Source organism: Protopterus annectens, chromosome 1.part0 (genome assembly GCF_019279795.1).
Source record: "Protopterus annectens isolate FY-2018-M chromosome 1.part0, PAN1.0, whole genome shotgun sequence".
NCBI lineage: Eukaryota > Metazoa > Chordata > Ceratodontiformes > Protopteridae > Protopterus > Protopterus annectens.
In genome coordinates, this window is record NC_056725.1 from 516,300,700 (window position 1) to 516,314,728 (window position 14,029).

General features: G+C 41.5%; 1 protein-coding gene across 1 annotated transcript in view; it reads right to left on the reverse strand.

Annotated features, from left to right (window-relative positions):
* ABCC10 (ATP binding cassette subfamily C member 10) overlaps positions 1-14,029 on the reverse strand; it is a 1,243,619-nt gene that overhangs the window by 318,513 nt on the left and 911,077 nt on the right. Inside the window, exon 15 of the mRNA XM_044061090.1 lies at positions 9,151-9,346. Coding sequence (XP_043917025.1) covers positions 9,151-9,346 — 196 coding nt within the window. The remainder of the gene's footprint in view (positions 1-9,150; positions 9,347-14,029) is intronic.

Sequence of the window (14,029 nt, forward strand, 5' to 3'; positions counted from 1 at the left end):
ACTAAGCTTGTTTGTATCTCTTTCCTGACCTTATTTCGTCCTCCTGGCTGTGTAGTCGTCGTGTACATTGATTTTGCAGGCGAATCCTCGATCTGCATCTTATAGGCAGAGGTTCTTTCAATAAAAAATGTCCACGGGTGGAGCCTGATAGTACAGAGGCCTGCTCTGTGGAATTCAAACTCACACTGGAAGCCATGCTTGTTTTAGGTCTAACAGCTGCAGTGCTTGTGCTAGTATCAGAGTGACTGGCAGCAGCTACAGAAGTATTTAGGTTGACTTCTGAAACAATTCCCTCACTTATAGGAACAATAGGAACATTGGGTAAAAGTTCTGTAGGTTCTGTAGAAGTGGTAGTTTTAACAGCATTTGCATATGCTGCTTGTTCATCTGAAACAGTTGAATGCAATGTAGTTCTGGGTCTTACAGAGCGCCCATTTCCTGTTATATGCTGTATGTTGGAGTTAGTATTAACCCTTTCATTTACCCAAGAGAAGACATTAGCTTCTTTAAAATCCTTCAAATCCCTTTGTAATTTTTTGTTTTTGGTAGCAGAAAGTCTCTTGTCATATCTAGTAATATTTTCAAACACATATCCATTTTATGGTTTACTATTAAAATGCCAACGTGCAATTGCATGGCTATGAAGTATTCGAACAACATATGCTCGAATACTTCATAGTTCGGCAGGTTATGTGGGCGAACGTTATCATTGCAAATGGACTGTGCATTCACAATTATAACGTTCGCTCATGTGAGGGGATCGCGGTACAGTGCGGTTAGGGAAATACATCCCTTTCCTCACTGTAGTGTGATCTCGGAGTTGGAATATTAACAAAAAACAGCTGGGCACCAGCAAAAAGACTCCAGGCAATGGATCCAAACACAGCTCACAGCATTTATTGTTGACAAAGACAGAAGTTGTTAAGCGCTTTCATCCAAATGTATGGACTTCCTCAGAACCTTCTTCATATGAAATAATTCGCTATTACGTACACATTTTATTATAACTTTCGATATTATGATAGCAAACCCCATTTTATCACCAACAAGTTCATCTGAATAGATATTGTTAATTATGTTTTGCAACTCAGTGATTTCATTAGATAGTTTTAGCTCCTCTGGTCTAAAAAATTCGATAAGGAGCTGCATATATTTAGCGCTGCACTCAAGGTTAAGTAACTGCCAGCGCCTAAGTAGCTCAGGATAAGCTTGACCATAACTGGGCATGGTGAGAACCCTAAGTCCCCTTGGTGCTATATTAAGGCTCAGTGAAGTCTCAAGATGAAAGCGCTGCCACTGCAAGTGCTCAAACTTATAAAGTTTATTCTCCAGATTGTGATAGTCATCTCTGAAAGCTGCAGATAAATCAGGATTATCTGGAGTCAGTGATGTTGTCTTCATAGAAGTTCCATTAAGTAATGGATTCGTTTGAAAGTCCAATAAAGTAGACAAACGATAGTTGTTCCTCCTATTAGATGGCAAATCCATCGAAGGTACAAAGTTGTCCAAATGATCCATTTAATTTCCTGCCATGCTTGGTTCAAAGATAAAGCAAATATACCAAACGAAAACAGTCCTTGAACCAAATAAGGAATCAGATGCAAAAAACAGAGAATACAAAAAAAAAAAAAAGAAAAATAATCTGGTTACACACAGCAGTGAAAATGAATATGTCCTTTATCGTAGTAGGTAAGCACTTTCTCATAATAACATCCGCTTCATCAGACCAACAAAGATAGAACAGCAGTTACATTTTTAAACACTAAAACATCCAATCAAAAATCAGATAAAATGTGCATCATAGCTAAAAGCCATGTGATAAAATACATTTGTAGAATATATAGATCGTTAAAAAATTGAATAAAACAGACTAAATGAAAAATATGTACTTAAAACTGGTAACACATACAATAGTAAAAAACAATAGAAGATGGACTATTGAATCATATATGATAAAATATTAAGAGAGAGAGATCAATGCTTTAATGGTCATGCTTTAAGGAAGGGTTTCAGGGAAACTCTGTTGTTTAAACCAGGAGGTTTATCAGCTTGAAAGCGCAAAATCCATTTCTGTTCACTAGATTCTGTTCTATTATTTATGTCACCTCCTCTCTTGGTACTATGTAAAATCTCTACTACCATAAAGCTGCATAATGACTTACATAGCTATGGCTCTGAAGTCACTGGTGAATACATTTTCCTTTCTTCAATTCCTTGTTTAACCTATATCACGTGTCACAGGCAAACCACCTTCCTCTCACACTTACGTCTCAATACTCTAATCTTCAATCATTTACTGAAAGCCTAAGGGGTTGCTTTATCACCAGAAGATAGAGTGCACCTCATATGAGCTCCTCTATTTTATCAGCGGATTAGTGCAAATGCTGATTTCCCTACTTCCCTACTCTTGATCCAGGACCATAGTTTTTCTTTCTCTCTCTCTCTCTCTCTTTTTTTGATGGTTTAGTGAAATGGGAATGCTGTTAATGAGCACCACAATTACACGAACCATAACAGCATAACCTGTAAACTAACTGCATCATGAAGACGGTGGCAGCCATCAAGACAGGAAAACTAAGCAGGAAATCTCAGACCCTTTGTGGCAGCTTTAACCAGAATGCCAAAGCCAAGACTTCCTGATGCTACTTCCAAGACAGGAATAACTACTACTAAGTTGTCAAGCAACAGACATATGAACGCTATCACTAGCAAAGGGGTCAGAGAGAACTTCTTCAATTTATGGCCACCCAGGGAGACTGCAGCCAAGACAGCAGACTCTACTCTGCAGGGAACCCATGGACAGGATCAGCTTGTCTAGGAAAAGGAGGTGAAGTAAGCTCAAATAGTAACACTTTGTGATGCCTACCCATGTGGAAAACAGAAATCTGTTTTGTGGACACCACATGCATTGCACCAAAAGGCAGCCATAATATCCAGTAATGCCATCCAGGCATCATGTGGCAGAAACAACATAAGCCTCTGTATGGCTTTAGCAGTAAACTTTGAGCCAGTCCTAAAAGCTCTGCTGAGATATTCTGCCTGGGTTAGGTCCTGTGAGCCAAGGGACCATATCTAAGATCCAAGTATCCCTTGTTATACATTCTGAAAGTCATCTGGATATATTGGTGCTGCAAACTTTAAAACATGGTTTGTTTAAAGCATATGAAGCAAACAGCTGCAAACTCTTTCCATATTCTTTCATTCTTTTAGGGTGCAAATAAATATAACTGTCTATACACATCTATACAATGCAAAAGGTACTTGACTTTACTAGAGATATTAAGAAAACTAATAAAATGATTGCAGAAAACAGCTAGCCACACCGATGTCACCAATACCTCAGTTTATTGAGCGCTTTCGTCAGAATCAATATCAAACTTCATCAGATTTGATAGTGATTCTGACGAAAGCGCTCAATAAACTAAGGTGCTGGTGACATCTGTGTGGCTAGCTGTTTTCTGCAATCATTTTCTTAGTTGTCTGTGGTTTTAGAAATTAAGAAAAAAATACAAGATTAATGGACTGTCTAAGATTAATCTCCATGGTTACCTTAGGAAGAATCTTGAGATTAGTTTTCAACTCCTCTATTCCTGTGAAAACAGGCATGCAGGCTCAACAAGCAAGACCTGGAATTCAGAGATTTGTTTAGGTAAAGTGAAAGCCACCAAGAAATGGGTTTTCTGGGAAAGACACTTGCTAACCAGAGTAGAGTACTGATCCCTTTGGATCTATTTCAGTCTCAGTCCGGGGTTAAGTACAGTAGATACAACACATTGTATACAGAGTGAATGACAAAAAATAGTATATACATGTATTATATACAGAGTGGATATTAGAGTTGGCATGCCAAAAGAACCATAATGAAAAGTAGAGAGAGAGAGAGCAAGCTATGGGGAGGGAAATAGGGTAGGATGATGCTGGATGGAACAGTGATGCAGCTGTAGCATTTTCGCCTCACAGCAAAAGGTTCTCCAGTTCGATTCTCGGCTGGGGTGCCTTCTGTGTGGAGTCTGCATGTCCTTCCTGCATTCGTGTGAGTTTCCTCTGGGTGCTCCGGTTTCCTCCCACATTACAAAGGCATGCGTCTGGAGTGTTTCTCCCTGGGCCTCCGCTGAAAATTGGCTTTATTCCAAGTTGGACTTTCCTGGTTAACAAATATTAAATAAATAAATAAATGTTAAGTTATATGACCAGACCAGACAGAGAGACAGCAGTTGCATTTTTCTTGAGTCTTGAATATGTTTTTAGTTATGATCGTTGCCTTTTCTGCCAATTCCATGTTTGCTCTAGAGTCTAGACGCTGTTTCAGAAGGATCTAAGCTGAACATTTTCAGCACAAAATAAAGATCTCACCATTAGATAAGTCCCCTTAATGGAGGCTTGATATGTAAATTTCTCCTTTAGAAAAGGAAACCCTGGGTAGAAATGAGAGGCAACTGCCAGGCGAACACTTATGGAAGTGTAACTCAATCCTGAATCAAATTTTTGAGCAAAGACATTCTAGTACTTCATGAAAGGAAATGGAAAAAAGAGAAAACTTTTTTCTAAGTCCCAAACTAAGAAACATGTCTATTTTCTTTTGCATTTTTTCCTAGTATAAACTTCTGGGTGGAGGAGATTCAGACTACTCTCTACAGGTATGCTGTTTCTCTGGCCATCACAGAAAGCAGGCTGGAGGGCATGCAGGTCTAGTTGAAACTTGCAAGACAAGTGAGTTAGCAGACTCTTGAGGGGTCTTATTCCAGGAGGTGAGTCCAAAGCAAAGATAACCGCATATGTCACAGCCAGAAAAGGAGCATGAAAAATTATTCTGGTCTTGCTCAAGTTTGCTTTCATAAGAATTTGAGAATTAGGGAAAATGTAGGAAAAGTGCAGAAGATGAACCTCATTCCTAGACTAGAGTATTCCTGGGTCACTACCCCAGAGGGGGGACTAGAGAAAAGAGATCACAACAATTGGAATTGGTCAAGGAGGCAAAGAGATCACAGCTGACCCTTCTTAAATGGTAGAGAAGGGACTTTGCCACAGTCTACCAAATATATCACTCGTGGCATCAGAAGACATCTGCTGAGCCTGTCCACCAGTGAGATTGTTTCTGCAGTAATATGGTAAATTGCTAGAAACTGGTATGAGGGCATGACTCATTCCCATAGCCTCACTGCCTTTTGAAAAAGGGGTATGAATGTGTCTCTTCTTTTTTGCTGATATACCTCACTACTGACATATTGCTGTAGTGAATGGCAATCACTGCTTGAGAAAGGAAATTTTAAAAAGCCTGCAGGATCAGATAGGATGCCCTCTGTTCTAGGATACTGACATGTAAGGGTGGCCTTGGTCTGTGACCAGAAACCATTAGCAGTCCATCCCTGACAAAGCTCCCACCCCTCCAAGGCTGGAGTATCTGAGATAACTGCTACTAGGGGCTGGAAATTTGGGAAGGAGATGCCTAGACAAAGGTTGGTATCGACAGGCCACTATGTCAGGTGTCTGTGACATGCTCCAGAAATTCTGGTATAATCTGAAACACATCCAAATAATGGTTCCACTGAGTCCTCCATGTGCAATGCAGGATGCAAAATGCAAGATACCTTGCCCATGGGGATATGAAATACCATGGTTGCCATAATCTTCAGCATGCTGAGACACATGGCTGATGAAAATGAAGAAGCTTGGAAAATCCTACTGACTGTTTTCAAACCTAGAGGAATTCTTTCCAATGTAAGACTGAGCTTAGAAAGATGGATGCCCACTGAACATTCTATAGACTTGAGGATCCAGGATGGATCCATTTGAAGCTTCGCACATTTACCATTAGTCCCAAGCTGCTGAACTAACAATGCAGAAAATCATGGGTTGTCAATAACTTCTCCATGATTAGTGGAACCAAGAGTCAGTCATCCAAGTACAAAAAACACTGAGACATTGCAGCTGATGGTTGGCTACTACCCTAGCCATAAACTTCATGAATACCCTGGGGGTATAGGACAGACAAAAGGAAAGAAACTGAAAATGGTATTAACTGGCTCCTACTGAGAAGTGATGTAACCTCCTTGACAAACCTGAGATGTGTGTCCTGGAGGTCCAAACAGCATACCCAATAGTTTCTTGACAATTAAGATGGTGGAAGGCAAATAGTACTGCAACAGTGATCTACTTCAATGTCTACTATTAAGTTAAACAGTACTGCTACAATGATCTAGTCAAACATCTACTATTAGCTTAAGTTTATACACAGGACTCTGTTTTTCATTTAGAACAGCTGACAGCTGGGACAATTCAAATCTCTATAATGAAAGATAGGTGGATGGAATGGAATGCCTGACTTGCAGAACACTTTAAGGATGATCACCACAAGCCCAGCTCCTACTCTGGAAGAAATGTCCGGCTTGCAATATTTTGAGAAAGTGTAGACTTATGACCAAACAGCTGTTCCCAAAATGGCCTAGGTAGTGACTTACTTAAGAAAGTCACAGTAACAGCAGTACAAGTTCCTTCATTTTTCACACCCTGTGTGGAATAACAGAACAGGATGCAGCAGGCCGGTTATTTGGAACTTGTTCTGACTTTGTGTGCAAATAATACCTCAGTTGCCTGGGTAAATCTAGGGAATATGTCACTCCTACCCCCATTCTGTGAACTGGAAAGAAGACTGGTAGTTGGATGGTTTGACATAGGGAAATTCCTGTTACCACCTTTTGCACAAAGGAGGGATTTGTTCCAAGGATCACCTGTCCTTGTGGGAAACTCCTTGCTGGGTGTCCTTCAGCAGAACTTTTTAGTTGTCTGTTGCTTGGAGGTGCAAACAGGCCTATCCGTGGGGCATGCCACCTATGCACTAGCTCTGTGGAACATCCATTCATGCAATCTGCCTTTTGACCTGATGAGTTGAGCTACCACTGTTTTCTGATGACAGAGAATTTACACTTTCTTTACTATAATTAGAGTGCTATCTCCCAAGCAATCCCAGCTAGGCTGCAAAATGTTACACAATTTCCCATATATGCTACAAAGGGTGAGGACAGGAAGCTATGAAGGACAGATGATGGCATGTACTAACATTATTTTAGATGGGATAAGTTCAATACATCATCCACTGAAGAAGGGACTCCAGATACTCTGGGTATGGTAAAGTCAGGCACAGGTTACTGAGTAAAGGATAGATATCGATCAGTTTAAGACTGATAATGGACACTTCTTCTCCCTTGCAAGGCCTCCCTAAGTCAAACCACATGCATCAAGAGCAACATAAGAACCAGTATAAAGCCCTGCGGCATTCATACTCCACAATGAATACAGAAGTTAAGCCTACAGACTATCTGATGAGCATGATGCAAAAGAAAAAAGGCAAACCACTGAATGATGATGCCAGAAAAGCCTCAGTACTGTCTCAAGTGCTTAATTAGAATACTGGGGTCTATGTGTCAAAAGTCATCAAGTGATCAAGGAGAACCAAGGCAGAATATACTGATACTGCAGTATAAGGAGGTCACTAACAATGCAAATAAGTAAGTCTCAGTAATGTTTTCAGCTCTAAATCCAGAGTGACATGGATCAGTGAGGTCATGGGAATCAATATGTCTGGATCCAATGCTTGCTTTTTGAGAATGATGGTTATTAAAGCCTCTTGTAATGAAATGCAAAAACATAACATTCAAACAGGAATGGAGATCAAGAAAAATAAACTGTCCTTGTTATTAGAGATAAGATTTAATAGACCATGTAGGAATATGACCTAGTCCATAGTAGGCTGGACTCAAGTTTAACAGGACTGGAAGTGGTGACACCAGGACTGCTGTATAAAAGAAGGGGCAAGGATGAACCCAAGTAACTACAGGCTAATTAGTGAACTTTCACAACCAAGAAGGCAATGGAAAAGTGCGCTATGTGAAAGCTGTTAAACTACTACAGAACAATGAGCTTGTAGCCACTAACTAACATGGGTTTATTGAGGGGAGATCATGTCAACTGAACCTGATCCATGCCTGAGAGGGAGAAATAGAGCAAGGGAAGCCAGTGGATGCAGTGTACCTAACTACTGGTAAAGTATCTGACATGGAACTCACATGACACAGAAAGCATAGTTAGGAGGGTTGGGAGAGGCCTAAAGAATGATGCGGTGATTAGTGGACTCAGAAGCAAGAAAAATACAGTGGGTGGTAGCTAAGGGTGAATTACTGGATGGAAGAGTAGTGATTAGTGGTTTTGCATAGAAGTCATTACTAGAACTCACACTATTAAACGTGTATGTATCAGATATGGAACAGGAAAGAGAAAACAAGTACTGATAACACAAAAACTGCAGCACTGCTCAGGGACTGATGTATGAATAACCAGAGCAGAATCTGGAAATGAACTCAAATGTAAGCGTCAAATGTAATGTAAGCGAGAGAGAGATAGTATAGGCCAACAGTATTCTAGGATGAAAGCATGCTGCAGAAACCATCTTACTACTCAATGACATTGATACAGACTCATATAAAGCACTGAGTACAGTTTTAAAGACATATGCTAGGGGAATAAGGATTGCAGACAGGGCTCAAAGGAGGGAATAATGGGATGGTGAGCCTACAGATGGAGTGGATTACCAAAAAACACAGACTGGGTAAATATATCTTGGAAGGGAAAGAGGGTATGATTGTTGTGCATAAAGTCCTTTAAATATAGAAGAGAATGTCTTCAACAGGAAGAATGGGGAAGGAAACAAGAGAGTTAGGTAGCTAGAGGAACAGGGACCAAGACAGATCTAAGAAAGTTATTTTTGCATGGAAATGACGAAGGACCTCTGGGAAAAAAGGTAACAAAGAGGAAAATGAAAGTGGGTTTTAAGAAAGAATGGAACCGTTCTGATGTTCACCTGCCAAATGAAAGAGCTTAACTGAATTGGAAAAAGGTCAGTTTTTGTACATTTTCTTCTGTGCTACTCATTACTTGTTACCCTGGTGGACTTGTGGGTCTTTTGCTGTGTTTTATTTTGGTTAAGGCATGGGAGACATCAAAACAAGGGTAGCTGCCAGGCGTGAGCAACAACAAATGGGCACAATATGCAGACCTGTTATCTTCTCCTTCACGAGTTCAAAATTTACAAAGTACTGTTGAAAAAAAACAGATTATTTTCTAAACAGCGAGACAAACAAGACAGTCCATGCCTACCTTCAGCACTCTGTGTAGCAGCTTGTTATGAATGACTGTTGCAGCACAGATGGCACCATAGGCAAACAAGAATGCACGGAGGGCGGTAAAGATAGTGTTTGCCACAGCAATGCAGCCATATACAGTGAGGTAGAACTTGACATTTGATGTGCTGTTTGGATGGGTAGGAGCCGTGTCAGCCATTGTAATGGGAGACCTGCAAAAATCAAAAGCAACAGCAGTAAAAGGACTCAGAAAGCCTAAATACTGCAAACCATCAAATTAAACATCAGTATTTTTAGAATTATGCACATCATGACATTGACAAAATAAGTAGGCCTTGATAGTGATCTTTGGCTTGTTTACGGCTGGGGTCCACCAGACTGGACGCTTGCCTTTGGTACAGAGAGTCTTAGTTTTGTTTGGGATTGCCTGATCCATGCAGTCCTGTAGGTGCTGGTAGAAGGCATTTGTAAGTGATTCAGCGGTTTGAGTAATGTTTACCACTGGCTCAGGGGCCTTAAAGGAGACCACACTAGTTTTTAGAAGTGTGAAATCGGCTTTTGAGAAGTTTTTCACTGTGGTCTTTTTTGTTTCAGGTGGGGCGGGATGAGGACCTCCAGCGAGATTAGTTTATGATCTGATCTCACCAGTGAGGGGTATACTTCCGGTGTTGAACATTTTGATCCCATGTTCGTGATGATGAGTATGAAGTATGTTTTCTCCTCTTGTGGGGATGGTGACTAGTTGTTCCATGGCATTTGAGTTTATGAACTCCAGGAATCTTTGGGTTAGAGTGTTCGGGCTTGAGTAGTGTTCCCAGTCTATATTAGGGTAGTTGAAGTCACCTAGTATGATGGTGTTTGGAGATACATTTATCCCCTCCAATGTTTTCAGGAAGGCCATGTGAGGTTCCTGAGTTTGAGAGGGTGGCCTGTAACATGCTACAAATTGCAGAGCAGTCTTTGCCTATGGTTAATTGCACCTGGATGGTCTCCGATGCATCTGGCGTTGCCACCAACCTTGAGGTGTGGGTGTCCTTTATGAATATGGACACCCCCCCCCTCCTTTCTTGGTGTTGTCCGGATTTTGGGGCCGGAACGCATGATATGAGGTGAAACCTGTTAGTGCTGGGGTGCTCTCAGGAGCCTTGAACCAGGTTCTGTCACAGCACAGACATCGATGTTCTCCATATTGAGAAGGGCCTCGAGTGCGTGCATCTTGAGAGTGAGACTTCTGGCATTGAGCAGCATTACCCTTAGTTTTTTCCTTTTGGTGTTCTAGGTGGTAGGTTTAGAATTTGAGCCTTGCCTAAAAAAGGCACTATGGGGGTGGCAAGAGCCTTTGCCAATATCCGGAAGCCCAGGGGTGACAGGTGCAAGCCGTCCCTTGCAAAGCAGTGTGGCTTGTCCAGCATGTCATCCCAGGCAGACAGACATTGGATCCCTTGAATGACACCAGAATTTAAGCCAATTATTAAAAGCTGATCATCTTATCACTGTATTGTGGCATCATTCTAGGTGAAGGTAGGATACTGCTCAAGGTCAGGGTCATACCTGCCTGGGCTACATAATCAGAGAGCTCCTCGATGTCCCTTTTCATGTAGTCCAAGTAGGTACGTTTCAGGTCGTTGACACCAGCGTGGACAATGACTGAGTCGCATTTGTACCTGCTGTTGAGACCTGAGTGCTTGCGCTATGTGGCGGATTCTAGCCCGGCAGGCAGCTTACTGTGACCTTCTCCTTACTCAGTCTGGTGAGCGGGACGGCAGTGTGTCTGACTATGGAATCACTAATGACAAGTGTGTCTGGCATTTTGTTTGGCCTTAAGGCTGTGACTGTTTGACACTCTGACTGTGTGGTCTATGTGTTGCATGTGTTGGGTCGTGAGGTGGTAGTTGTTTGGGTGTCTGCTTTGGTGGCCTCTGCTGTTTTGGTAAATTTTTGATCAGAGCCTCCGAGTATGTCTTTGTGTGAGTACGTATGATTTGAAGTTGTGATGGTACCATGTGTGACTGGGTATGTATTGTGTGTGGTTACCTTCTCCTCCTGTCTGGTCTTGCCAGTCCTATGTTGAGAGAGCTCAGCCTCCAGTTTGGCCGTATATAGTGGCATCTCTCACATGTATTTGTGTTTTGTGGGAGGAGGAGAGGATTGTTCAGTGTACATGAGGCAATTGTAACATTGCCTCAATATTCCCAGGTTCACCAGTTGAGCTGGAGAGGACACTAGCAACTGATCCCTCGACATACTAGAAGTAGTAGATAAAGAGACTTTCAAAGGACTCGGGGAAGTGGGTTTTAGGCTGGTGGGGTACTATCTATAATAAGAGTGTTTATCAAGGTGCAAGTACTGTAGGAGTAAGTGCTAGGCTTTACAGATAGAGAATAGTCTACTTGGGAATCAAGTAGAGATGAACTTTTCAGTTATAGGATATGCTGGTTAGATCAGCAGTACAGCTCGAGGAAGGTAGTTCTAAGGGAAAATTTGAAGAGTGGAATTTAGATGGCCCGAATAGTTAACCTTGTTTAACCGCCGCTGCTCTTGTGTGCAATAGTGGCAACTCAATGCCAACGCCGTTTAGCGTGTTTTATAGCAGGAGGCTGAAGGGAGCTAGGAATTGGCCCAAAATGACCAATGGACTACTAGTTTCTGGCTGAAACTTCACCAAATTGGACAGAAAGGCCGCTCAGTGCTTCCCACTCCCACTGGTAAGCAAAGAAACTTCCCTCCTTCCTAATAAGGCAATGGATCAGTAACAGGAACTAAAAACAAAGCCCAGGGATCAGCAACTCTGAAACTGGACTACTCTAGTTCAGTAAGGCGGGAAAACAAGAGATTTTTTTTGTTTTATTACAGAGATAAGGAAAAAAACAGACAGTCAGTTGCATTTTTCTTGTCTTGAATGTGTTTTTAGTTATGATCGTTGCCTTTTCTGCCAATTCCATGTTTGCTCTAGAGTCTAGACGCTGTTTCAGAAGGATCTAAGCTGAACATTTTCAGCACAAAATAAAGATCTCACCATTAGATAAGTCCCTTTAATGGAGGCTTGATCTGTAAATTTCTCCTTTAGAAAAGGAAACCCTGGGTAGAAATGAGAGGCAACTGCCAGGCGAACACTTATGGAAGTGTAACTCAATCCTGAATCAAATTTTTGAGCAAAGACATTCTAGTACTTCATGAAAGGAAATGGAAAAAAGAGAAAACTTTTTTCTAAGTCCCAAACTAAGAAACATGTCTATTTTCTTTTGCATTTTTTCCTAGTATAAACTTCTGGGTGGAGGAGATTCAGACTACTCTCTACAGGTATGCTGTTTCTCTGGCCATTACAGAAAGCAGGCTGGAGGGCATGCAGGTCTAGTTGAAACTTGCAAGACAAGTGAGTTAGCAGACTCTTGAGGGGTCTTATTCCAGGAGGTGAGTCCAAAGCAAAGATAACCGCATATGTCACAGCCAGAAAAGGAGCATGAAAAATTATTCTGGTCTTGCTCAAGTTTGCTTTCATAAGAATTTGAGAATTAGGAAAAATGTAGGAAAAGTGCAGAAGATGAACCTCATTCCTAGACTAGAGTATTCCTGGGTCACTACCCCAGAGGGGGGACTAGAGAAAAGAGATCACAACAATTGGAATTGGTCAAGGAGGCAAAGAGATCACAGCTGACCCTTCTTAAATGGTAGAGAAGGGACTTTGCCACAGTCTACCAAATATATCACTCGTGGCATCAGAAGACATCTGCTGAGCCTGTCCACCAGTGAGATTGTTTCTGCAGTAATATGGTAAATTGCTAGAAACTGGTATGAGGGCATGACTCATTCCCATAGCCTCACTGCCTTTTGAAAAAGGGGTATGAATGTGTCTCTTCTTTTTTGCTGATATACCTCACTACTGACATATTGCTGTAGTGAATGGCAATCACTGCTTGAGAAAGGAAATTTTAAAAAGCCTGCAGGATCAGATAGGATGCCCTCTGTTCTAGGATACTGACATGTAAGGGTGGCCTTGGTCTGTGACCAGAAACCATTAGCAGTCCATCCCTGACAAAGCTCCCACCCCTCCAAGGCTGGAGTATCTGAGATAACTGCTACTAGGGGCTGAAAATTTGGGAAGGAGATGCCTAGACAAAGGTTGGTATCGACAGGCCACTATGTCAGGTGTCTGTGACATGCTCCAGAAATTCTGGTATAATCTGGCACACATCCAAATAATGGTTCCACTGAGTCCTCCATGTGCAATGCAGGATGCAAAATGCAAGATACCTTGCCCATGGGGATATGAAATACCATGGTTTCCATAATCTTCAGCATGCTGAGACACGCGGCTGATGAAAATGAAGAAGCTTGGAAAATCCTGCTGACTATTTTCAAACCTAGAGGAATTCTTTCCAATGTAAGACTGAGCTTAGAAAGATGGATGCCCACTGAACATTCTATAGACTTGAGGATCCAGGATGGATCCATTTGAAGCTTCGCACATTTACCATTAGTCCCAAGCTGCTGAACTAACAATGCAGAAAATCATGGGTTGTCAATAACTTCTCCATGATTGGTGGAACCAAGAGTCAGTCATCCAAGTACAAAAAACACTGAGACATTGCAGCTGATGGTTGGCTACTACCCTAGCCATAAACTTCATGAATACCCTGGGGGTATAGGACAGACAAAAGGAAAGAAACTGAAAATGGTATTAACTGGCTCCTACTGAGAAGTGATGTAACCTCCTTGACAAACCTGAGATGTGTGTCCTGGAGGTCCAAACAGCATACCCAATAGTTTCTTGACAATTAAGATGGTGGAAGGCAAATAGTACTGCAACAGTGATCTACTTCAATGTCTACTATTAAGTTAAACAGTACTGCTACAATGATCTAGTCAAACATCTACTATTAGCTTAAGTTTATACA